The sequence below is a fragment of the Vulpes lagopus genome, chromosome X (assembly GCF_018345385.1).
Source record: "Vulpes lagopus strain Blue_001 chromosome X, ASM1834538v1, whole genome shotgun sequence".
In the NCBI taxonomy this organism is placed as follows: domain Eukaryota; kingdom Metazoa; phylum Chordata; class Mammalia; order Carnivora; family Canidae; genus Vulpes; species Vulpes lagopus.
In genome coordinates, this window is record NC_054848.1 from 19,750,989 (window position 1) to 19,778,462 (window position 27,474).

At 39.2% G+C, this 27,474-nt stretch overlaps 1 protein-coding gene across 11 annotated transcripts in view; it reads left to right on the forward strand.

Annotated features, from left to right (window-relative positions):
- Window positions 1–828: 828 nt before the first annotated feature.
- Window positions 829–27,474, forward strand: part of ZFX (zinc finger protein X-linked) — a 56,842-nt gene continuing 30,196 nt past the window's right edge. For 2 of the 11 annotated variants that reach the window (XM_041740758.1, XM_041740769.1), the window contains exons 1-2: window positions 1,616–2,148; window positions 24,855–24,943. In XM_041740758.1, the coding sequence (XP_041596692.1) occupies window positions 24,883–24,943 (61 nt within the window). In that variant the 5' untranslated portion in view covers window positions 1,616–2,148; window positions 24,855–24,882. The other 9 variants (XM_041740767.1, XM_041740761.1, XM_041740763.1 and 6 more) reach the window with 9 other exon arrangements.

The window sequence follows — 27,474 nt, forward strand, 5'->3', positions numbered from 1 at the left end:
TGTTGTACTGCAATGAAGTTTTATCTAATGTAATTAACAGAACTAGGCCATTGTTTCCTTGTTTCCCAACAATTTAACAGTCTCTTTTGCATGAAAAGTAATGGCACAGGGCTCTTGAAAAGTTTGAAGACCTAAACTACTTCTGGACTTCTAAATTGAGGAAACATCTTTTTCATTTATAATCCTTGATACTCTTTTGTAGTGCTTTCTACTGGTGTACTTAGAAGTATTTGATGGTAATGATGGAAGAACTAACAAGAATGTTGACATTAGGTTTTTGTATTCATGCTGCTTATAGCTGCATGGTGACGAGACCCCATTCTTGACATACCATAGCATTAAATGGAGGCCATTGGAAAGTACTTAAAATACTGGTTATCAATTTTTTGAAATTATATTAGTGCACACACAAGCTATTTCTCATTTTTTTACTTGACAAAAGTTAGCTTTATTTACCTTTCTGTGAATACAGTCTGTATCACAACAATGTAATGCAATTTTCTAGACATGGCAAAGACATGTTGTCATTCTTTCTTAAAAATGAAAGGAAATTTAATCTCTTGCAAAAAATTAAAGGTAAAGCCTGGAAGGGAAAATTATCATCCAGTACGTCCTTTGAGATTTCTTGTTATTATACCTTTGTTTTTCCTTCTTGAAAGCATTTTATAACTGTAAAATGTCTGAGGGAGTGGACAATTTGCATTCTGGGAGTTTTAAAAAGTTATGACAGGAACCTAAATACATGGCCTCTGTATTTAAAGAGACTTCACATCAATATGCTATTTGCTTTATAACCTTTGTGTTCTTCACTGTTTAAAAATCTTTTTAGTGAATTAAAGAAAGAAAACATGTCAGATTCTGGACTAATATAAGGATTACATCGTTTAAGGTTTAACTAGTAACTTAGTTTGGGTCCCAAGTTCAGTATGGAAAGAGTGTAAAAATTTAATGGAAACACAAATACACATTTTTGGAGTTGATAGATGCTTGTTTATCAAATACGTATTTTTCTTTTTCTCCTAAGTCTTTTTAAACTTTAAAAGGCTTAGTTTGTAAAAAAAATCCATACCCACTTCTGCTACCTCTCTATATTAAACTGTGAAAAATTCATTATTTATGAAACAATTACACAAGACTTAAATTTCATAGGCTCCCAAACTCTGCAATACAGATATATAGAAAATATACATTAAAAAATCCTGTTCATTGCAATGTGCGAAACCAGTTTGAAAAGGTAACCCTTTTCCTCATCTTTGTATCCTGCAAACTAATAAAATAAGTTAGGTTCTCTGACTGAATGCTTGTTTAAAAAAAAATTAAACGGTTTGGTAGTAGCTGTAGGATAACCCTTCTCCCCCTTCTCTGTGCCCACACACCCATTTAGACTGGCAAGCCTATTTTCATTTATTTCAAAGATTTTTTTTCTTTCTTTTTTTTTAAGCGAAGGCAGGGGACGGCGGGGATTGCTAAATTTATCTTCTCCAGCCACAGGGATGAAGAAAACACATTTACTGCGGGCGGGGGTCTGAGGGCCTGCAAACAACTCGAGCAGGCGCCTCGGCCAAGACAGGCGCGGAGAGGCGGTAGGTCTCCGGGGAGGGCCCGGGGGGCGGCCGAGGCCCACGGGAGATGGTGGGGGGCGGCCAGGCCGGGTCGGGTGCCGGCCGCCTGCCTCTCCACGGGGTCGACGGACCGCGGCCCCGCGCGGGCTTTACGGCCGAGGCGGCGGCAGCGGCGTGTATGTAGCGGCGGCGGCTGCGGCGGCGGGCGGGAGCGCGGAGGAGGTGGAAAGAAGGGGGGCGCTGTCACGGAGACTCCGGCCGCCGGAGACCCCGCCACAGCAAGGCCACTGGGCTCCCCGGTCGCGGAGCGTGAGCGGCGCCGACCCGGGGCGCCAAGGGGACACACCGGGCGGAGGAGGGGGCCTATCTACCCTTCCGCATTTTCCTGGGTCTCTCTCCCGGGCGGTGACGTGACGTGCTGACGGCGGGCCCGTGCCGGGGAGCTGGGCCGCTTTTTGTCAGCTCCGAGCTCGGCCCCTCCTCCCTCCCTCCGCCCGCCCCACCAGCCGGAGCCCGGCCCAGTGCTCCAGAGAAAGGCCGGCCTGCAGCACCCGCCACCGTCGCCGACCGCCCGCACGCCCGTCCGGTGAGTTCCGGGCGCCGCCGCGGCCGTGGGGCCTAGCGCGCGCGCAGCGGCCTGGTCCCGGCCTGGTCGGCGGCCCGCGAGGCGCCCTTCCGCGCTAGGCCGGGCGGTGCGGCGCGTGGCGCCGAGCAGGCCCCGAGGAGGCCGCAGTTAGGCCCGGGGAGGAGCCCGGCTGCCCCGAGCGGCGGCGGAGGCGCGCTCCGTGAACGGGCGGGGGTTGGGGGAGGGTCGCCCGGTGGCCCGGGAGGCGGCGGAGGGGCGTCGGGTCGGCGCCGCGGCCTGCCCGGGGCACCGCGCGGGGGCGAGGCCTGGCAAGAAGGCGAAGGCTGCAGGCGTGAGGTGAAGGCCGCAGGCCGGCCGGGCCGATTTTCGCTATGTAAATATCGGCGAGGGGGGGAGGGACGGGGGACAAGATGGCGGCGGCTCGGCGCCTGCTGCAGGGAACGATTGAGGGGGTTGTCGGGAGGGGGAGCCGCCATCTTGAAGGCGGCGTCTGAAGAGAAAATTCCGCTACAGCCCGTGAGGGGGGGTCGGAGAGCGGGCGGCGGCGGCGGCTCCGGTGACGGGCCCCCGAGGCCCGGCACGGCAGCCTGTGCGCGCGGAGGGGGCGTGCTTGCTCCCCACAGCGGCCATTGCCCTTGCCGCCATGATGGGCGCTCAGGCTCTAGGCGCTCGGCGGCAGCGCCACCTTGCTGCCCTGCCTCCCGCAGCCCCGTGACTGGCTGCTGCTTCCGCTGCATTTTAACTGAGCTGCCGCAGGCGGCCATCTCGTCCCTGGGCGTCCCTGGCCCTGCGCCTTTCTCCCGCTCCTGGAGCAACCCGAGGGATGTCGGGACGGGTGGCAGCCCAGGCATCTGGGCTCGCTACGGCAAATGGAACCCCACGACATTTTATTTTTACTCCACGTCGTACGTGGCTATTATGGTGCCCTCGATGCAGTTTTGCAGCACTCCCTGCTTTCTCTAGTACCCGAATAAAGAAATAAAAAATAAAATTCGATAGGAACAGTTCTCATCACGCTTTTATCCAACGGGGGGAAAAGTGTAATTTGCACAACACGAAAACAGAGCAATAAATTTTTTAAGGAGTCTTTTGAACTCATTTATTTGAAAGCAACTTTCTAGAAAAGGTCCATTTAAGCTATTAGTGATCTGTTGGTATTAACTTTTTTTTTTTTTTTTTGAGGAGTAAGGAGGTCAAAAAGTTTTTTTATTTCCTTAGTCGTGCAGTATTTATTCATCTGCTTGCCATGGTTTTTTTTAGTTTCTTTATTTGATTTGAAAAATTCTTAGGTGGCATTCCGTCCCTGAGAGGACTTGATTGCACACTGCAGAACTCCCCTGTAAACTTGGAACCCAGTGTTAGCGATGCACTGTGCTCGCTGATAAAGATTAGAAAGGTTCTTGTGATGCAGACGGTAGCTGCAAGAAGTTCGTTGTTCAGAGGCGGAGGAGTCCTGGTGAATTGCACTCAAGTGCTGCGGGGGAAAAAAGGTACAGCCAATTACGGGGGTTCCAGAGGAAGGCAGAGTTTCCATTTGGAGCGTGAGGAAAGGTTTCCTGAAGTAGGTGACATTTTTGAGGTTACTTCAGGATGGGGAGGGGGGCTTTGTTAAAGCAGAGGTAGCGGGTGGGGAAAGGGCATTTCAAGGGTGAAGTTTCTTCACAAAGTAGCAAGTATTTGAGAAAAACAAACTAGCCAGTATTTGTAGTTTGGCAGGAGTCGATGGTGAAGGTAGGGGGGTGGTGAGATTTCTTGCTAGAGAAGGTGCAAGAGTTTGCTTGCCAGGTGGAGGGGCTTGCTTATACGTTGGGGGTGGCCAGGGCAGCCCTTGCGTAGAAGGATGATAATACACCTGAGCTGGGCTTTATATTCACTTAGCAGTTCCATCGGACTAGGAAAAGTTTCGAAGTTGAGAAATAGAGTAGCAAGTGGATCAGTGTTTTCACTACCTGAGTGATTATCAAAACTGTTCCAGAAGTTCAGCCAGTTTTGTTACCTTTTCAACGACCGGTTTGTACTAAAGAGCTGCTCCTCTTTTCTATCCTAACTTTTCACTCCAAATAACCTTTAGCTCTGAGTTATAATTTCACTAGAAAACAAAGAGTGAGAGGGTTCTAACTTTTCATTTACCATGGTTGAAAATTGCAGCACTAGTGTGTTTCGGATTACTTTAAGAAGATGAGCAATGAACCTGTAAGTATTCTCATGGTAATTTTTTAAGAAGTCAGTTTGAAAAGTTAGAAGAAAGATTACTAAAAAGGTAGTAGCCTTCAAATGGTTTTTTGCAATCTCAGTTCTTTACTCTGGTGAGAGTGACTACCCTTTTGTTTGAGAGGGGACTAAGGATGTTAGCTAAGCCAGACCTTCTCATGTTTTGGTTAATATTTGACTGTCCTAGATTCACATGTGGGGAATGTGTTTCTTAGAATTTTATGAACTAAATCTATAGGTAGTATAAGTATTCACTAGAAAGGTGTTTGTTTTTCCATTTTCCTGGACTGCAAGAGGTCAGAGGACTGATGCTCCATGAGAGGACAGGAGGGATCTGAAGATTCTTATGTTTATCGTAAGGGGCCATGGTTTAGAAAAGTTGGAAAAACACTTGCATTTTAGGATGCTGACTAGAAGCAAGTTGCTAAGCTAGTGGGCAGTGGTTGTTGAGATGGTTAAGGATAAACATAAACTTAGAAGAACCAGTTGCTTTATATCTTGACAGCTGGGAAGGACGAAGAGCTCTAAAAAAAAAAAAAAAAAGAATAGCTGCACACACAGTGCAGCAGCAGTAGATGTTCCGTTATAGGAAGAGTAGATGGTTAAGATTGAGACACAGGTTGTATAGTTAAGACTGATAAATGAATGGGTTAGAAGGATTACTGTTGAAAACCATTAAATATGAAATGTTATTGCCTGAAAGGGTAGACCTTGATCTGGAAAACTGACTGGTGTAACACCTTATTACCCAATCATTTTGGATAAATGAAGTGTTGGTTCTTAATTTGTGTGTATATTTCCGATAGATGCAAGTTTCCTTTTTAAAAAACATGCCACAGGGTATTAAAAATTTTTTCTTTTCCACATTGCTCTTTGTAAATGCTTCCTCTCTAACCCCATCTGGACAAATAATTGTCATGGATGACCTTGCTTGTGTATTTGTGTTTGTGCACACTGGCCATTCCAGACTTGATTTTTTTACTCAAACTCCTCCACCCGTCCTTGAAACCCCTCAGCCTCACAAAGATTACCTAATCTTTTGCTTAAACCAGAAAGATACACAACAATCTGATCTAAGCATTTGAGTTTCCTTCCTTTCCACTGCACATTCTTCCTCTGTCTCTACCTAGGCTTTCCTCCTGTTCTTTCCCTGCAGGAAGAATTGGCCTCCTTCATGCCCACAATTGCTCTGCCTGTTGCCCCCCCCCCCCCCCCCCCCCCCCTGCCTGGGACAGGACTCTCAGTGATTTTGCTGTTGCATCATTGCCCTCTAACTCTGCTAGGGCCTTTCCCGCGCTCCTTAGAAACATTCCTAGCTTTCTTTGCTCATCTTACAAAAAACCCTCACTTGTCTTCTCAGTCCCTTCACCATTACTTTTATTTCTTTTCATTGCACTTACTCCTGAATCCACTATTTCAGAAATTGGGAAACCTCCACAACATGTATCAAATAAAAGTGTTCTTTGTTTCAGAAACTCTCTGTGCATTGTCTCTGTTTTCTATCATGGAATTTCCCTCAAGGTCAGTCCTCTGTCCTTTTTCTTGAATTTTCACCCTTGGTTTTAGTGTCCTTTACCAAGCCCACCCTCTTTTCTAGCTTCTCCTGTAGTATTTCCAGTTGCCTACTGACCGTCTCGATCCAGGTGTGTTACTGTCTCAACATGGCTGAAACCAAATTTATGTGGCATATTGGAGATGTCCAGTACTATTTGTAGAGAGTCTTTTTTCTTATTTTTTTAACCCTCAAGTCTCGCTGTCTAGCTTTTTTTCTTGTTATTGGCACTATTGTTTTTCCAGGCTCATTCTTCTTTGTCTCGTATCAGTGTGGACAACTTTAATTAAGCATTTGACCTATGATGTTTTAACTGTATATTTATATTTTTTGTCATCTTTTCTAAACTCTGAATGTAGGGGATCCCTGGGTGGCTCAGTGGTTTGGCGCCTGCCTTTGGCCCAGGGCGTGATCCTGGAATCCTGGGATCGAGTCCCATGTCGGGCTCCCTGCGTGGAGCCTGCTTCTCCCTCTGCCTGTGTCTCTGCCTCTCTCTCTCTCTCTCTCTCTGTCTCTCATGAATAAATAAATAAAATCTTAAAAAGAAAAAAAACAAACAAAACTGTGAATGTAGAGACAGGGTCTTCTTTATTCTTATCCTCGAGCAGTAGCTGGCACGTGATCATTATCTCTAAAAACAATTATGTCATTTGTTGGTGATAAAACTTCTTGTAGTTTGATTAGTTTTCAAGTATTAAAGCATCTAGTCTGTGTGTCCTTTGACCAAGGAGTGTACATTTTAAGGCACACTACATGAGCTCAGTAACCCCTTCCCCCACTGCTTAACTTTTTGGGGTTATGTGATCAATCTGTTTTTATTCCTGTCAAATTATTTTCCCAAACAACTTTTTAAATGTCCAGGTATCTCGGGGCACCTGAATGGTGCAGTTGGTTAAGTGTCTGGCTTTTGGTTTTGGCTCCAGTCATGATATCAGTATCCTGGGAACGACTGGTTATGATCTCAGGATCCTGGGACCGATCCCTGCACAAGGCTCTTGAATTCAGTGCAGAGTCAGGTTGAGATTCTCTCTTCTTCCTCTGCCCTTTCCACTAGGGCATGCTGTCTCTAAAATAAATAAATCTTTAAAAATAAATCCGGGTATCTCATAACTGTACTTTATTTAGAGGAAGCACACTTTAAGGAAATCTCAATGAGAAGTAGGTATAGGATTTTTTAAAATACATTTAACATTTTTAAATTGTGAAATATTTCAGAACTGAAGAGCAAGTATCACCCAGATGTAACAACTTAATAGCTTATTAAGTATTTCATAACTTTTTTTTGAAGAAATAAAATCTTACAGATTGATTTAGAGTGCCCCCCCATCCCATTCCTCTTTTTTGTGCAAGAAGTAACGTGTTTTAACATACATGTTAACATGTATGTACCAAAACTATTATCAGGTATTGGTTTTGGTGTTTTAACTTTACATAAATGGCATCATACTGCATATGTCATCTCGTATTTTTTTCACTTAACATTGTGTATTTGAGATTTATCCATTTTGTATGTGGATCTAGTTCAGGAGTTCTCAAAGTGTGCTCTAGGAATTCCCAGGGTTCTCTAAGATTCTTCTGGCCACATTCCTATGTGCACTGCATGAGTGCTATGCAGAGGCTACATGATACATGATGTCATAATAGGTTGAACACAGAAGCCAGTCATGGGAATCCAGCTGTCCTCTAGTAAGCCTCTCTTCAAAGAGATTGCAGAAATGTAAAATAATGCTACTCTTTTCACTGATTTGTTTTGAAAAATAATTATTTTAAAATAAGTGTTATATTTATGTATAGTTGGTTATTTTTAATGAACTAATATTTTTAAAATGTTTCATCTGATTTGTAATAAAAGTATCTATAGATAGAACCCACATAAAGAAAAATTGTTTGAGGTTCTCAATTTTTAAGAATGTAATAAAGGGGTCCTAAAACCAGTAAGTTTGAAAACTGATCTAGCTCATTTTACTTGTATTTCAGTGTATAAATATACTGTGGTTTATTTATCTATTCTTATGGAGGGGCCATTATGTTGTTTATAGTTTTGGGCAGTTTCAAACAATGCTGCTGTGAACATCTTATACAGGGTTCTCTCTTGAGATTATAGATGTAGAGTTGCTACATTCAAGAGTACATTTGTCAACTTTACTGGGAATTGCCGAATCATCAAATCATGTTCTATCCGACACTCCCACCAGCTGCGTATGAGCCTCTATTTCTGGAGACTACTGCCAAAAGATTAGCCTTTGCAATTTTTTCCGATCTGTTGAGTATAAATTGTATCTCATTGCTATTTTCACTTTGCATTTCTTAGATTACTATTGAGGTTGAGCTTTTTCCTCCATGTATTTATTGGCTATTTGAATTTTCTATGACTTGCTTGTGCCTATCCTTGGGTCTATTTTTCTATTGGCTTGTTCCTTTTTCTCATTGGTAGATGGATATTCTTTTTATATTCTCAGTACTAATGGTTTGTAATTTTACATACTGAAAATACCATTTCCTAGTTTGTGGCTTATCTTTTAGTTTGTGTAGGATTTCTTCATGTGAAGGTAGTCCGTTTTCTCAGTCTTTTTTTTCCTTGATGGCTTATGTGTTTTTTTTTTTTATCTGTAAGAAATTCTTCCCTTACCCCAAGGTCATACTGATACTGTGCTTTTTCATATTAGGTCATTAATTCATCTGGGATTTTTTTTTTCTCTCATGTGATGTAGGGATCTAGTTTTATTTTTTTAAATATGGATTCATTGAGTAATGCAGTTTTTCTCCCCACTGATTTATAACGAAACTCCTGAGGTTTATTGTAGTCTCATATATACACATCTGTTTCTAGTTTCTCTTCTGACTTCATTGATCTGTTTGAGTCTATATCTGTACCACTCTGATTGAATACTGATTGCTTTATAACCAAATCTTTTTTTTTTTTTCTTTATAATATGTTCTTTTTCTTCAGGACTTTTAAAGCTGTTTTCTTTGTTTTTGGATCAGTTTGTCAATGTCTATGAAAAACTGTCAGATTTTTATTGTATTTGTGTCATATTTATAGAATAAATATATAGACATATAGATGCATGCTAAACAGTGGAGCTGGGATTTGAATCTTAGCATGCACTGCTGCTTTACATAAAGTTCTTGCACAACTTTTGTTGGATGTTTTTTTGCTGGATACTATGCAATATTTGTTGTAAATAGGATTTTGTTATTATTTAGTTATTGCTAATGTATAAGGAACACTACCGACTTAAGGTATATTCATCATGTAACCTTGCTGATTTTTGTTCTTATTGTAGTTCATAGACTCTGAGATGCACTTTTCCCCTGTACATTTTAGCATTTATAAAATCAAAATAGGTTTTCAATAGGTTGCTTTATAATCATTGTTGTTCAGGCAGTAGTCATGATGTGTATTATGTATTACATTGCATACACATGCACACAGTTGGTCAAGACTCTTCACTTTGTCATCACCTAAATTTTAAATGAGTATGTGCATTGTTGTGCTGTTTACTTCATGCCAAACAGTACAACTGAGGGCAGAAGAAATTGTGAAGTGGATATCTGACTGGAAAGAAAATCCTGTAGATAATGGAGCATTTTAAGAAAAGCTGTGTCACCAACAATCCTCTTGGCAGAGGACAATATTGTTAAGAAAGATTGAATGAATAGCTTTGAGGGAAAAAAGCAGTCCAAGATAGGACCCTGAATGTGAAGTTTTAGGAATTTCCAACCAATTGCCTTTTGCTTCTGTTTTTTTGTCTATATATTTACAAGATATGATAAACTGTGTATAAGTCTAAAAGAATGGCTTCAATCTAAAATGAAAATTCTGGATAAAGTATGGCATCAGTTTAATTGGCAGTGCTTTTTCTTAGTTGTATGTAAACAAGGGTGCATCTTAGAGTTGGTAATATCTTTAGATTGAATGAAATGTGTGAGTAATAACAGTTAATAAATCTTTTGTATTTTCTTTTTTTTTTTTTTTAAGATTTTATTTATTCATGAGAGATACAGAGAGGGAGGCAGAGACATAGGCAGAGGGAGAAGCAGGCTCCATGCAGGGAGACCGATGTGGGACTTGATCCCAGGACAGCGGGATCACACCCTGATTTGAAGACATGCGCTCAACTGCTGAGCCACCCAGGTGTTCCTCTTTTGCATTTTCTAAGTAGTTGAGTGTGAATCATGAAGGTTTTATTTTTTATTTTCCATTAGATTTTGCCTCCTGTTTCTTTTTTATTATTTTTATTGGAGTGTTTTTATTATTTTTGGTGGGAATAAAGTATTTTATTATTTTTATTCAACAGTGTTGAATGGAAGCATTGGTATCAGGCATCCTTCTGTAAGTACTTTAACGGAGTGCTTCTAATATTTTATTAAAAATACTGTAGTGGGGTTTTTTGGAGAGGGTAGATATTATTTATTAGTTTATTTTCTATTTATTATTTTAGAGTTTTTGTCTTAAATAGTTGATTTTTCTAGTGCTTTTACTGCATGTTGGTGTGATGGATTGCTTTTTTTTTTTTTGTAATGTAGACTCCATTCCAGCATGGAGCCCAACATGGAGCTTGAACTCACTGGAGATCAAGACCTGAGCTGAGATCAAGAGTTGGACCCTTAACCAACTAAACCACCCAGGCATCCCTAGATTTTCTATTTTAAACTGTTTTTGGATGCCCTGGATATTTGCATCCCTTCATTATTGCCATATACTTTTCCTTTTTTGGTGTAGTCTTTGTTTTGTTTTGATAACAAGCTTATGGTAACTTCATAAGATGAGTTATATTTTCAAACAAGTTATATTTAATAGGGATGCTCTGTTTCTTGAAAGTTAGAATTTATCTGTGAAACTGGTATCTTTTGTGATTTGGTTTTTGATACAGTAATAGTATGGTGATAAGTCTTTTTGGCTTATCTTGAAGGTTTTCTTGTTATTTATACAAAAGGAACAATATTTTAGAAAACTATAAATTTTCAAATATACTGGTATAAATTATAGGCTTTTATAATGACTTTAAAATATTAATTTCATTAATTTCTTTTTTTTCTGACCAGTACTACCAGTAACTTGCCAGTATTATTAAGGCTTTTCAAATAGTTCTTTCATTGATCCTTTCTGTACCTGCTGATATGATTAATATTTCTTTTCTTCTATTTATTGGAATTTATTCTGATATTTAAAATATTTAAGTGGAAAGTTTAGCTCATTGATATTTAATGTCTGCTCTTCATATACCTTTTATTTTATTTTATTTTATTTTAATTTTATTTATGATAGTCACACAGAGAGAGAGAGAGAGGCAGAGATGCAGGCAGAGGGAGAAGCAGGCTCCATGCACCGGGAGCCCGACGTGGGACTCGATCCCAGGTCTCCAGGACTGTGCCCTGGGCCAAAGGCAGGCGCCAAACCACTGCGCCACCCAGGGATCCCCCTTCATATACCTTTTAAACTATAATTTTTTCTCTGAACTATAGATGCTGTGATTTTTTTTAAAGATTTTATTTATTTACTCATGAAAGACAGAGGGGCAGAGACATAGGCAGAGGGAGAAGCAGGCTCCCTGTGGGACCCAATCCCCAGACCCTGGGATCATGCCCTGAGCCAAAGGCAGATGCTAAACCACCCAGGCATCTCTAGATGCTGTGATTTTGACATTAATTGATTTTTATTGTTTCTAAATATACTCTGATTTTCAGTATTTTCTTATTGCCCATTGAATTATTTAGAACTTCATTTTCAAACTTATGGGACTTTTTTGGTTTCTCTGATATTTATTTCTAATATTAGTGTATTATAATTGGTTAGCATTGATATGTAAAAATTAATTGTATTTCTCTATACTAACAACAAATAATTTGAAAATCAAATTAAAACCAGTACCCATTACTCAGCCATAAAAAAGAATGAAATCTTGTTATTTGCAATGATATGAATGGAGTTAGAGAGTATTTTTCTTTTTAAGGATTTTATTTATTCATGAGAGCACAGAGAGAGAGAGAGAGAGAGAGGCAGAGACACAGACAAGGAGGAGCAGGCTCCATGCAGGAAGCCCAGCGCGGGACTCGATCCCAGGACTCTGGCATCATGCCCTGAGCCAAAGGCAGATGCTCAACTGCTGAGCCACCCAGGTGTCCTGGAGTTAGAGAATATTAAGCTCAGTGAAATAAGTCAGAGAAAGACAAATACCATATGGTTTCACTCATATGTGGAATTTAAGAAACAAAACAAGCAAAGGGGGGAAAAGGAGAGAAGCAAACCAAGAAACAGATAACTATAGAAAAGGAACTAGTGGTTACCAGAGGAGAAGCGGATGGAGGGATGGGCTAAATAGGTGATGGGGATTAAGGAGTGCACTTGTGATGCGCACTGGGTGTTGTATGGCAGTGTTGAATCATTGTATTGTGTACCTGAAACTAATACTGCACTATGTGTTAACTGGAATTTAAATACAAACATACTAAGACCTTTAGTAAAAGCTTTACTAAGAAGTAAAACAACTAAGTTAGTGGGGAGAGTTACAATGTCCACGGATGAAAAGTCTCAATATTATAGAGACATCAGTTATGATATACAGAGATTCAATGCAATACCAAAGAAAACCCCAACAGGACTTCTTTTTTTTTTTTTTTTGGATAGACCAATTCTCAAATTTATATGGAAATGCAAAGGGCCAGGAATAGCAAAGGCAATCTTGAAAAAAAAGTTGGAAGACTTACACTACTATATATCAAAGCTTATTATAAAGTTATAGTGATTAAAACAGTGAACACAAAGCCAGATTGATCAATGGAATAGTCTGAAAGCAGACCTACATATATAAGGTCAACTGATTTACAACAAAAGCGTATTGGGATTTCGATTGAATGTAGAGGCTAATTCAGGGAGAATTGAAACTATTCAACATTGAAGAACAAAATTTTTTTAAGGTTTTTATTTAAATTCCAGTTAGTTAACATATAGTGTATTATTCCCAAACACCTATTTAACCCATTCCCTCACCTACCTCCCCTCTGGTAACCATCAGTTTGTTCTCTGTAGTTGAGTCTGTTTCTTGGGGTGCCTGAGTGGCTCAGTCGGTTGGATGTCTGACTCTTGGTTTCAGCTCAGGTCATGATCTTAGAATTGTTAGATTGAGCCCCGAATTGGGTTCCACACTCAGCAGGGAGTCTGCTTGAGATTCTCTCCTTCTCCCTCTGCACCCTACCCCACCCTCTGTGCTCATGTTTATTTGCACTTCTCAAAAAAAAAAATTTTTTTTTTTAGAGTCTGTTTGTTTGCCTCTCTTACCCCCTCCTTTGTTTATTTCTTATATTCCACATATGAGTTAGATCATATGGCATTTGTCTTTCTCTGACTTACTTTGCTTAGCATAATACTCTAGCTCCATCCATGTCATTGCAAATGGCAAGATGTCATACTTTTTTATGGCTGAGTAATATTCCATTGTGTATATATACTACATCTTTTTTTTTTAAAAGGTTTTATTTATTTATTCTTGAGAGACCTACAGAGAGAGAGAGAGAGAGAGAGAGGCAGAGACACAGGCAGAGGGAGAAGCAGGCTCCATGCAGGGAGCCTGACGTGGGACTTGATTCCGGGTCTCCAGGATCACGCCCTGGGCCGAAGGCAGGCACCTAACCACTGAGTCACCCAGGGATTCCCTACATCGTCTTTATTCATCAGTTGATGGACCCTTGGGCTATTTCCATAATTTGGCTATTGTAGGTAATGCTGCTGTAAACATTGGAATGCATGTAATCCTTTGAATTAGTATTTTTGTATTTGGGTAAATACCTAGTAGTGCAACTGCTGGGTCATAGAGTAGTTCTATTTTGAACTTTTTGGGGAACCTCCATAGTGTTTTCCACCATGACTGTACCAGTTTATATTCCCACCAACAGTGCAAAGAGGGGTCCCCTTTATCCACATCCTCATCAATACCTGGTGTTTCTTCTGTTGATTTTAGCCATTCTGACAGCTGTCAGGTGATACCTCATTGTAGTTTTTTTTTTTTTTCTAAGATTTTGTGTATTTGAGAGAGAGCAAGAGCACAAGTGTGGGGGAGGGGCAGAGAGAGAAGCAGACTCCCTGCCAAGCAGGGAGCCAGATGCAGGGCTGGATCCCAGGATCCTGAAATCATGACCTGAGCCAAAGGCAGACACTTAACAGGCTGAACCATCCAGGCACCCCTTTCATTGTAGTTTTCATTTGTATTTTCCATAATGATCAGTGATGTTAAACATCTTTTCATGTGTCTATTGGCCATCTATATGTTTTCTTTGGAAAAATGTCTCTTCATGTCTTCTGCCCATTTTTGATTGGATTATTTATATTTTAGGTGTTGAGATGTGTAAGTTCTTTATATATTTTGGATATTAATCATTTATCAAATACGTTATTTGCAAATATCTTCTCCCATTCTGTAGGTTGCCTTTTAGCTTTGTTGATTGTTTCCTTTGCTGTCCAGGAGCTTTTTATTATGATCATATCCCAACAGTTTATTTTTGCTTTTGTTTCTCTGCTCTGAGGATACATCTAGAAAGAAGTTGCTATAGCCTATGTCAACCAGTTACTGCCTGTGTTCTCTTCTAGGATTTTTATGGTTTCAGGTCTCGCATTAAGGTCTTTTATCGATTTTGAATTTATTTTTGTGTATGGTGTAAGAAAGTGGTCCGGTTTCATTCTTTTACATATAACTGCCCAGTTTTCCCAACACCATTTGTTGAAGAGACTATCTTTTTCCCATTAGATATTCTTTCCTGCTTTGTCCCTATTTGTCAAAAAATATAGTTGTGGGTTTGAAGAGCAAAATTGATTTATCTATACATTTGTGTTTTTTAATCACACTTAGAGTTTTCAGGTATTTTTATCAGTGGAATTTAAATGTATTACATAAGAAAGCTTTTGTCTTCAAGTCTATTTTACACTAGCACACTTTATAAAGTTATACTGATTGTAGTTTTTCAGTTGATTCTTTTAGATTTTCTAGGTAGATCATATATAAATAAGTAAAATTTATTTTAAATAATAATTATATCTTGTATTTTATTATCTTACCTAATTGCATTGGCTATAAATTTCCATGTAATCTTAATAGTAGTGTTAATGGGTGTGGTGTCCTTGTCTTTTTTTTTTTTTTTTTTTTTTTTTTGAGAGAGTGAGAACAAGTGGGGAGTGCAGAGGGAGAGAATCTTACACAGGCTCCACACCCACAATGGAGCCCAATGCGGGGCTCAATCTCACAACCCTGAGATAATGATATGAGCCAAAATCAAGAGTCAGTTGCTTAACTGACTGAGCCACACAGGCCCCCCTCCATTCCTATTGTGTTTTTTAACTCTTAAGAAAATATCTTTCTGGGGAGCCTGGCTGGCCCAGTCAATAACATGTGACTCTTCTTGATCTCGGGATTGTGAATTTGAGCCCCATGTTGGGTGTAGAGATTACTTACAACCTTTAAAAAAATATCTATTACAATTTAACTGAGTAGTTTGTTTTGAATATAAAGTAGATATTCTCAGAGTATGGGAAATCAAAATGGGACAAAAAAGGAGACATTCTAATTCATTATTAAATTATATCCCTGCCCAAACTTGGAGAGAATACTACCAAAACTAGAATAAGAACAACAGAAATTAATGTTGAATTTCAACTTTTTGGCATCTATTGAGAATATTGGGATTTTCTTTTTTGACCTGTTAATTTAGGCCATTATTTGACTCCATCTTTGAATTCCAGAATGACCATAGTTTGTCCAGGGGTGTGTGTGTGTGTGTGTGTGTGTTTACATGATGGATGGATCACATTTGCAAACATTTCACTTGGGATTCATAATTAATGAAGTTTGTTGTTCGATTACATTTTTTTTTTAAGCCAAAATTTTGTAAGAGAAAAAGCTTTTCTGTTCTGGCATAGTTCAGATAGCTTTGGGGAAAACTTAGAGCTTTCTGAAAGGATAAAATTTTCCTTTATTTAAAGAGTTTTTTCCCCCAATTTCATGGTGATTGGGTTTTCCTTTATTGAGTTAATAATGGTAACTTACATTTCCCCTCAATGTGCTAGCATAGAATTATAGGCTATTTTCTTACAAGATTTTTAATTTTTTTCTTTATCATTTCAAATTATGTATGTTTGTGCTTTCTCTCAGTCCCCACCCCCCCTTCAGATTATTATCTAATAGTATTTTACTGTCTCCCCAAACTTCTGAAAAGAGCCAGGTTTGGATTCTTTTGGTGGGGTATAAATTAGCTGGCTCCCTAACTTTGCTCCAGATAATGATCATGGAATTAATGCTGCTGATACTTAACCTGGAGCTGATACTCAGTGGAGCATGCCATTATTACTCATATAAGAAGCAGGTGTTCCTCATCACATCTTTCCCCTCCCCTCCCCTCCCCTTTTCTCCCCTCGCCTCGACAGTGAGAGAGAGAGAGAGAGAGAGAGAGAGAGAGAGAGGCAGAGACATAGGTAGAGGGAGAAGCAGGCTCCCTGCCAGGAACTTTATGCGGGACTTGATCCTAGGACCCTGGGATCACAGCCTGAGCTGAAGGCAGACGCTCAACCACTGAGCCACCCAAGTGCCTTTTTTTTAATTATTAAAGAATTTAATAAGTTATAGGTGCAAAACATACTACTAATTGTATTAGTAAAAAATCAAATAAAAACAGTCCATAATTCTGTAACTGTGAATTTAAAAATTTTGTTGTAGTTTTTGAAAAGCCTAGTGTTATATTCTTGCCAGTATTTAACACATACAGAGAATATTGTTAGTGTCAGCACTGAGTTTACAGAACCTTGCAGACCCAAAGTAATGTATTTAGGTAAAACCATAATAAGCATGTGTTTATGCAGATGAAGGGAAAAATAGGATCAGTATTAGTTAAGTTATTGTGTTGGTGATCTGACAAGACTAATTTTAAGAAGTTTCATAGTTTAAGAATATTTAAAATAGTTTAAAAATTCTAAAGCTGTAACATGTATTACAGATTTAGAAAACTAGATTTATAAAACTAAGGAGAGTAACTTACTAGCTTGAATGAAGTAATATGACAGAATGCTTTAATCTAAAAGAAAAAAAAAACAAAATATAATACACCAGCAGAAAGATTTTCTAATATAAGGAGACATTACTCATTAAGAAGGAATTTGATAGGTAAACAGTCAATTAACAACTACAGGAATAATCAGTTCAGAGATGAATTAAAAGCCCAGTTTTGGGAAAGATGGCAAGTGCAAGAAAAAGGAAAAGGGGAGGAAACGGTGTCTGATAATACCAATCTTTCTTCATCATGTACTGTATTTGACAGAAATTTACCTTTTATTTTTTTTTTTCTAAGCTTTATTTTATTTTTTTTTTAATTTTTTTTTTTTTATTTATGATAGTTACAGAGAGAGAGAGAGGCACAGACACAGGCAGAGGGAGAAGCAGGCTCCATGCACCAGGAGCCCGACGTGGGATTCGATCCTGGGTCTCCAGGATCGTGCCCCGGGCGAAAGGCAGGCGCCAAACCGCTGCGCCACCAGGGATCCCGAAATTTACCTTTTAAAAATGCCTCCCCACACACAGTTTTGTTTAACTATTCCATGTACAATGTAGTTTAATCTCCAGGTTTTGGAAAAATAAGGCTTTGAGAAGACTTACCATATTAGGACCAAATTTTAACAGGTTTTGAAAGTTCAAACTCTTAGACTTCAAACAAAACTGTTAAATTCTTGATTGGCTCAGGATGGTTTTTATGGAAAAAACTAATCTGTAACAAAAACTTGGCATTGAAATTTTGAGCAAGTGTACAGAAGTTCCAAGTAGAACAGGGCAAGGAAGGACAGGGCTCTGACATTTACAACAGCAAGCATTTTCTCTTCTTATTGTTACAGAAGGCAAGCCTGTTTGAGAACAAAATATTCAATAGGAATGGAATTTGAAATAGAGCTATTAGATTAATATTGCTAATTATATGTATCTCTTTCCTAGGTTTCTTTCTTTCTTTCTTTCTTTTTAAGATGTTATTTATTAAGAGAGAGAGTGTGTGCATGAGAGCAGGGTGAGAGGCAGGGAGAGGGAGAGAGAGAATCCCAAGCAGACTCCAAGCTAAGTGTGGAGCCTGAGGTGGGGCTAGATGTCATGATCCTGAGATTATGACCTGAGCCAAAACCGGGAGTCAGATGTTTGACTGAGCCACCCAGATGCCCCTCTTTCCTTAGTTTTTGAGTATTTGATCTGTTAAATGTTGATAAGAATTATAACTGGTCACTACTACTGATTTTCTTTTATTTCTGTCTTCTAGGTTTTGTTTTTATATATTTCCATGTTTTGACACATGCAAATTCATAATGACTTCAAATTGAAGATAGACTAGAGAACACACACATTTACATTTTTTTTTTCTTTTCAAGATTGAGGAAGAAATAGAAAAATAAATCCAGAGAAAAAAAACCCTGAGAGGTATGTCACTTGTAAACCAGAATATGATGAATTTTTGGTTGAATAAAGTACTTGGAAATTATTTAATGGCAGAACCCTAGAAAGCTTAGTGAACCTGTGGCCTTATTTAGAAAGTTGGAAGGACCATCCAAAATTTCATTTTGCATTATCCCTAATGTCAAAAGCAGGGGTGTCCCAGGAGAGAGAGCAAGCCATGGGCATAGCCAAGCAATTTAAGGTATGAAAAGCTAAGTCATTTGTTTGTCAGTATAGATATCTTCTAGTGTGACTTTCCTCCTGAGATAATGCTAGAAATTCAGCTCTCTGATTTACATATTTGTCCGTAGGAAATTCCAAAGTGGGTATACTGTGTGGAGAAAGGGGCAGTGCTTTAGGTGGCTTGTAGCTAACCTGAGGGTTATTGGACCTCCAGTACCTGGAGAATGGAATGCTTATCCACCATTAAAAGAAAACCTAGCTGGTTACATGGTTCTTTTCTCTCCCTGACTTCATTCTTCTAGACTCTAGACCTCTAAATGTGGTCATAATTTAGGTTCTTTGCTAGGCAAACAGGGATTCTCACTTGAACTGAGGTGACAGCCCAGCTATCAGAATGTAACTCTGGTCTAGACCTTCATCTACAGATATGAATTGACAATCTAGAAGAATCATGCTTGTGAGGAAAATCAACAGCCCGAAAGAGGCACCAAATCCAACTGATTGAGACAACAGAGGAGGCAGTTTAATTTAGAATACAGAGTTAACTTCATATCTTTAGAGATAGTTGGGAAGATCCTGTATCCAAAAAAAAAAAAAAAAGGAGAAAAGATGGCTGTGAAAAAGAAACTAAGTTTATTTTGATATTAAAATATGACCTTTTAGATAAAAATTCAGGAGCTGGAGTGAAGATCAAATTAGCTAGTTTAGAAAAAAATGTTTAGGGGTTTTGAAAATGGAGGAGAAAGAAAATATGAAAGAAAAAGCAACATGAAGGCTAGATTTAGGAGTCTTTATATCATTTAATAGAAATTCTAATATGAATGAACAGAGAAAATGGAAGTATAGAAACAATAGAAGAAAATTTCTTGAGGTCAAGAAGGGCTTGGGTCTTTTATTCATTTATTTATTTGTAGCTTTATGCCCAACATAGGGCTCGAACTCATGACCCTGAGATCAAGAGTTGCATGCTCTTAGGACTTAGCCAGCTCAGTGCCCCCTAGAGGGGCTCAAGTTTTTTAATTGGAAAGGCCCCATTGGGTTCTGGATGTAAGACAACCATAGCTTTTTAGAAATAACAGTGAAAATAAAAAGGACTTGATAAATTCTAGAGTGGGTAGCTTTAGAGACTAATTTAAGGGCTGAATTGGTAAGAGAAGTGAAGCATAATTCCATACTTGAAAATCGGGTATCTGAAGAAATAATGGCCAACATTGAACATGGGGGAAAAATTGGAAAGAAATATAGCTTAGGAGGGAAGATGTTAATTACACTTTAAATGTAAATTTTCACCTGTTCCACTTTTGCTCTAAGAAAAATTCTGGGGCACCTGGGTGGCTCAGTTGGTTAAACATCTACCTTCAGCTCAGCTCATGATCCCAGGCTCCTGGGATCCAGTCCTGCTTCGGGCTCCCTGCTCATTGGGGCATCTACTTCTCGCTCTCTCACTGCCCCTCTGCCCTGCTTGTGTGTGTGCGCTCTTTTTCAAATAAATTAAGTCTTAAAAAGAAGGAAAGATTCTTGGGGCATTTGGCTGACTCAGTAGAGCATGCAACTCTTGATCTCAGGGTTGTGAGTTCAAGCCCCACGTTGAGGGTAGAATTTACCTAAGAAAAAAAGAAGAATTCTGTTAGAGACACATCTGCCTTTCCTGAAGCTTGAGCAATTCGATTTACTGTGAATAGTACAATTTAGTTCTGTGAGTTTGACTTAGGGAGAAGAACTAGACTTGAGTCATAAAATCAAAAGGCAGTGAGTTTTTGGGAAACCAAAATCAGAAAGTAATTCTTGAAGTAATTCTTGCATACGTAATAGCTGCAAAAAGCAAAGTGAATGTGTAAGCACCCTGTTAACTTGCTCAAAAGAAAGATCATCAAAATGTCTAGGTATCAAGAGATCCAAAACGGAAATATATTCGTTAGCCCTAATTTTAGATAGATAAATGCCCTTGCTATACCTATTAATTTCGTGTGGTATTTTTATTGCTGCATTTCAAAGAATGGAAGAAAATTTTTGTGAATTTTTTGAGTTTCTCTCAAACCATTATTTCCCTTAAAACTGCATGTTCTTCTTGTGAATTCTTCTACACCGTGTTTAAGATCATGACTTCTGCAACTGGGAAGGAACTGTTTTACTGACCTTGAGGTGAGAGTCGGGTCCCAGAAGTATTTTTGAGGACATTTGGTAATCGGACAAAACGTTAGGATGTGTTCATCCACACTATTAGAGTCTCAGTTCTCTGAACCATTCTGCTTATTTGTCTCCACATTCAGCTGATCTCTGTGCTTGGTTCTTGCAGCAAAGACAGGGGCAATTGCAGTTAGTTATTAGTGTGCATTCCCCACTCTTACTTAATGGCAATCCAGAGAACTCTTCTAAGTAGCTTTTGTTTTAAGAACATTGGTTTCATTCTGCTTGTCAGAATTACTTCTAACCCCACAAGGGTTACAAAGTTGAAGGATGGTCATCTCTGCTTGCAAGTACAATGTATGTTTTTTCCTGATTTAAGTTTTTATGGGGACAGGATAGAATTAAAAATAATCAGTCAAAACTGTTTAATAACTACTGCTCACCCAAGTCAAAATAATATGAGTGGATACTCTCCATTTGGGCCAGAATATCTGTTAGAAAATAAATGGATAGGATGTAAAATGGTGGGAATAACAGCAAATAAGTCTGTTGTGGTAGCTGGGGTTAATATTTTAGAGCACCTTGCATATTGGGGAACTACAAGCTTTCTGAGCAAGGGAGTTGGGCCATGATCAAAGTGGTGCTTCAAGGGATCAGTGTGTGGCAGATTGCAGGAATGCCTCCTCAGTGCTTGGCCTCAGCCCTCACTAGTAACAGGCTTCCTTGTCATTTGTTGCGGGAATGGCAGCAAGGAGCAGAAGAGCCAGTGGAGAGGCTGTTTTCATCCCCTGGGCGGCAGGGGGGAGATCAGGAAAGAGGAAGCTGAGAGTGAGTGGTGACAGTGGAAATATGAAGAGAGGGACAGATTCCTGAGAGGTTGTGGAGAAGAAATGAAGAAGGTCTGACAACCTGAGTGAATTTAAGCAGGGAAGAAGGAAAAAGGCCATAGTGGTCATGTCAGGAGAAAGCAGGGTTCTTTTCTGATGAAAATATTCCACAGGCAGTCTGATGGAAGCGTTAGGTGCTACCCCTGAGTATGTGGATTTGGGGACTCATCTTTGTGTAAATGGTAGTTGAAACTATGGAATAAAAAGCAGAAGAGAAGAGGGCTGCAGTAAGGAGTGGGAAGACAGAGTAACCTGGGCTGCAGTAAGGAGTGGGAAGACAGAGTAACCCACAGTTGGGAAGGTGAAAAGAGAAATGAGGGAAGGAGAGAGTTTTAGGATCCAGGGGATTGATTGTCAAACTCTAGTAGAAAAGCCAAGGAGGAAGAATACCTAGCAAAGGAGTTTAGTGTGCAGGTTGAGAATTCTTAGAGCTGATGGGATTGGGGTTATGTAGGGAAATTGGAGAGAGAGAGCCTTGATACATTAACTAATCCTATTTATTGCCCTCTTAATTGGCTTGATTTCAAATAGTGCTGTGGCATTATGCTTAGAAGCTTCATTTACTATTATCATTTTGTAATTACACTTTTAAAGAGGTGAGACAAGAAAGAATCATGGCCAAAGGTGATTTTATTTTACTTATTTTTAAAAAGAATTTATTTATCTATCTATCTATCAATCATTGAGAGAGAGCACAGGCAGAGGGAACTGCAGGCAGAGAGAGAAGATCAAGGAGCCCCAGTCTCAGGACCCTGGGATCATGACCTGAGCCGAAGACAGACACTTAACTGACTGAACCACCCAGGTACCCCTGGCCAGAGGTGATTTTAATAGGGAGAGAACAGTTGACAACTTAGAGCATGTATGCTTTCCATTTTCCATAGCTGAAAATCTTTTTGTTGTTTCTTTTAATTTGAAGCAGTTTGAATAAATAACATGAAACATGTCCTTCCTTAAAAATGAAAAGAATATGTCTCAGAGATGACATGTTGAAAATCTATTTATTACATTAATGTTCAAGTTTTTCATGGGTATCTAAGAAGTATTTGTATGTAAGTTTAGTATCTAAAAATAAGACCTATATAAATAAATATTGCAAACAAGTAAAATCAGAAAAAGGATAAAAGTGCTGTAGAAATTCAGAGGAAGGAGAAACTATTTGCAGCTTTTTCTTTTTTTGTAGGGAAGGGGACTTGAGGAAAAGGTCCAAGCAGAAATGATAAAGGAAAGGTGTTCCAGGTAGAAGAAATCCTGAGCTCAGTGTAAAGCTGGGGTCTTATCAGGGGACATGGGATGTTTTTGTTTGGCTGAAGTGTGTACATGTGGTGGTTGGGGAAGATTCTTGAAGGGAAGTTAGGGGAGAGAATGATGGAAAGATAGTTTGGGACCGGAATTTAGAAGATGGCAGGAGTGTGAACTTTATTTGGAAGCAGCAGGGAGCCATTAGATATTTTTTAACAGAAGAATGACATCATCTAGCTGATGCTTTAGAAAAATGACTCTTGGGGCACCTGGCTGGCTCAGTCAGTGGAGCTTGGGACTGAGTTTGAGCTCCATGTTGGTAGAGATTACTAAAATAATACACTTAAAAAAAAAAGTGACGCTTTCTATTATTTGAAATTTTAGTAAGCATTCAGCACTTACATCATCAATGAAAAATGATAAAAGTTAAAGAGAGATGCATCTAATTGTACCATTTAGGCTGGATTAGAAAGTGAGAGAGATAAGGAAACCAATGAGGGAAATGGCTTATGCAGTATTTAGAACAAAAGTAAACCACAATCCCTGATTAGTATTAGTGTATTATTTAGTTGGTTAAGTTTTTTGTTGGTTTGTTTTTTAAAGATTTATTTATTTTAGAGAGAGCTCATGCGTGCAAGCAAGGGGAGGAACAAAGGGGGAGAGAGAGAGAGAATCCTTAAGCAGACTGTCTGCTGAGTGCAGAGGAGTTCAATGTGGGGCTCGATGCCAGGACCCCAAGATCATGACCTGAGCAGAAACCAAGAGTCAGCCGCCTAACCCACTGAGCAACCTAGCCTCCAAGGTTTTTTTTTTTGTTTTCGTAAGTTTGGGCTTAGGTAGAAAAGGGAGCTTTAAGGTCATTGGGATGTCTTGAAAAAAATCCAGGGCAACAAGGTTCTGGAGCTGGACTTCAGAAAGGTCTGGAGCCAGGAGCTAAAAAGCTATTAGTAAACCTTCCCCTCCCTGTTCCCTCTACTTTGTTTCTCTGGACATTCACTGGATTCTTTTTTATTTTTTATTTGTAAACTTTATCTCCCTAGTCTAACCTGAAGTTGGAAAATGGCCATCCTCATCTCCTGTGTTAAAACCAAGGGCGGTAGTGGTGGGGAGAAGAGTGATCCTTGCTCCTGGTTTCTGATTCTCAGGGATAGGACTTTGATTTTGTTATGCTCACAGATGAACTTATTTTTACTTTATACCTACTGCCAGTCAGCTGTGGCCAGGAGAGCATACATACACGGAGGGAACTGACTTCTCTAGATTAGAGGGTCAGTTAAGGGAAGTCAATATAAGTTAGGCAGAATTCCCAAAGGGTGTTTACTACAGTTATGCATTTTGAATTTTTACAGTTGTTCAATGTATTGGTTGAAAGATAGCAGACTATCTAAATTTAGAGAAGTGATAGGAAAATCATGCAGAAATTTCCCCCTAGTAAGCTATAGAGTGTGTTTAAATTGAACTTTAATAAAACTGGCTACCCTTCTGGGAATATGTGTTACACAGACTGAAAGGAGACAAGAGTGCTAGGGTGCTGGAAATGTTCTAGATCCTGATCTGGGTAGTGTAGTGATTATATGGGTTTATACCTGTGTCAAAATTCAAGGTGTGGGGCACCTAAGTGACACAATTGATGGGAGTGTCCAACTCCTGATTTCAGCTCAGGTCATGATCTCAGGTTGTAAGATTGACCTTGGGCTCCATGCTCAGTGGGGAGTCTGCTTGAGATTCTCTCTCTGCCCACTCTTGATCTGCATTCTCTCTCTCTGAAATAAATAAATCTTTAAAAAATTCATCAATATGTGTATACCTAGTGTGTGAAAGCAGTATCTTAATTAAAAAGCTAGGCACAGCTGACATATTTATCCGCCTTGCCTTGTCATACAGATGCCCATATATCACTGGACATCAGTTAAGTTCTCTTTCATTTTAGATAAATTTTTGATAGGTGTTCATCTGTCACATAATTTTGAGTGTTTCAGAAATGTAAATATGATGAGATTTTTAGTACATGATATGAAAGTAATGTTTGGTTTATGTGTTTTTTTGATTTAGGAGCTGTGACTGATGAGAATTAAAGGCCATGGATGAAGATGGACTTGAATTACAACCACAAGAGCCAAACTCATTTTTTGATGCAACAGGTATAACTTGGGTCGTTCTGCTTCCCAACTACCAAACTTGGAGTTGGCTATCAAGTGGACGAATTGCTAGACTCTCATGTTGATACTCACACTTAGGTATCTTTTATCCTGTCAAGCCTACATTTGTTAAAGGGGCATATTATTATTCCCATCCTCAAAAATGTGTTACCCTCACAGCCAACATTCACATTTTTCTCCTTAACAGTAGCAGTATCAAAACACCAGTGTTCTCCAGTTCTTCTCATCTTACCCACTTATAGCACTAAGTCCTGTTACTTCTCCCTTTGAAAATGTTCTTGCTTATAACTCTTCATTCTACTGCCTCTCCCATAGACAGGCTCTGTCATCTCATTTTTAGTCTGTGGTTACTTTTAAATTCTTTTCCTTACCCTTAGTCTCTTTTGTCCAGCCCGCCAGTTAGAATACTGATTGTAAACTCTCATGTGGATCGTGTCATGTCTCTGATTTCCATTACCCAACAGGTAAAAAGTATAAACTCAGGCCCTCCACATTCTGACCCCATCCTACTTTTAAAACCCTGTCTCTCACAAGGTGATAAAAGGAGCCCTCTGCTTCAGGAAGATGGAGTCTGACCTCACTCTCCAAACTACCAAGACTATTAAATTCATGAAGTTCTAAAAATAGAAAAAAATGTATTCGTAATTTCAGATTATTTATGATTCCAGTTGTCTAACATTATAAAGTGATTATGCTAGGCTTAATAATGTAAAATGTTTTTTTGTCACATTAGCTAGCTACCCTTACAAATAAAACTTTGACTATTTTCCATTGGACTTGAAATGATCTTGCAGTATATTAAAGAAATAATGATTAGCTTTATCAGGAAATAAAATATTGATGATTTAAAATTTTAACTTTTTCTTCAATCTCTAAATCCAGCGGGGTATATGTATTTTTCTTAACAACTTGGAATAGTCTTTTAGTTTACATTTGGTAACTTCGGTTTGATAGTGATAAATGCAAAGAAAGGTATAATTCTCTCTTCATTACAACATGGAGTATAATTAACGTGATTGAAAGACTAAGCTCTTTGGAGAAGAACGCACACTATTTACTAGCTTAATCTTTCCACAAGTGAGCCTGGGTTATGGACTAAGTGGTGGATTGAAGGTTTACTGGATTTTAGCCCTGATTGTTAACACTTATGGTGTTTGTTTATCTTTGAGCAAGTCACTTAATCTGTCAGGGCCTCCATTTTCTTATGTCCTAATAATAATGAAACCTCTCATTACAGTTTTTCAGAACACTTCCCATACATTCCCATTTGATCATCACAACAGTCCTGTGAGGTACGCATGGCAGATACTACTGTCCTCATTTTACTGATAGGAAACCGAAACTCAGAGGTTAAATGACTTGCCCAAGGTCACAAAACGAATAAGTGTCTGAATGGTACTCTCTTAGATTTTGTAACTAGTCTTCTTGCCACCAAATGCTTTCATCTTTATGTCTACAAAATGGAGATTATAATGATCTGTTGCTGATGTTAATATTGAGAATATGGAAAACAAAGGAGTATAAAGCATTTTGTGGAAGTTCCCTAGAAATTAAAGCGAACATATTCTTTAATATTTCTAGATGTAATTAAAATGGATATTAACTGGCTATAAGAATTCCTGTACTTTAAATGATATTTTGGCCCTTGCTGGTCATTTGTGTTTGTTAAACAAAGCCATATGTCTCTGAGGACCTGGCCAGTGACACAGTCATTGAGTTAGGCAGCTGCTTGGACTCAGCCTGATTTGAGTTATGTCCAGAAGCACTAATCAACCGAATAGCGTTTTCGGTTAAGACTTCTATAAAACTTTCTTTTTTCTAGATCAAGATCCAAGATACTGGATTTGTTTTCTTTTATCTTCTATTTTTGGCAAGGGTATTTGGTTTTGATTCCTATTTGTGACATTCATTCAGATTAATATTTACAGAGCACCATAATCTGTGCAAATTGTGTGATCTTGGTGAAGTCATTTAATCTCAATGGGGCTTCAATTGATTCAACCCTCTACCTTTATTCCTTAACTGCAGAGTGCACTAAAGTAAGGTTTCTTATATTCTGAAGAGCTGCCTGGGGAATTGGGATATGGGGGGACAGGAGGAGGCTGGATGGAGATGGAATACCCTGGTGAAGTCAGGGCAGGCCCCATTCCAGCTAACCTTGGCCTCTACCGCCCCGGAACAGCTGCACTTTAGGCATCTCATCTATCCACAGAGACTCCTTAGCCGGTTGTCTTTTCTCTGTAACTGTGGCCCTCTTTTCATTTATGCCTTGATCGTTTTATATCCTACATTCAGAGGATAATTTCTAAATTTCCATAGTCATAAATGGAGGATATTGGTGAGATACTGTTCTAGAACAAAGGGGAAAAAAGGGGTAAAAATGGAAGGGAAGTAAAAGAGATAAATGTGAGAGCTGGAAAGAAGAAAAAGTATGAGTTGAGAAAGAGATGGAGCAAGAAGGAAACAAATGAAAACACATATAATGAAGAAAAATGGCATATTTGTCACCTGAA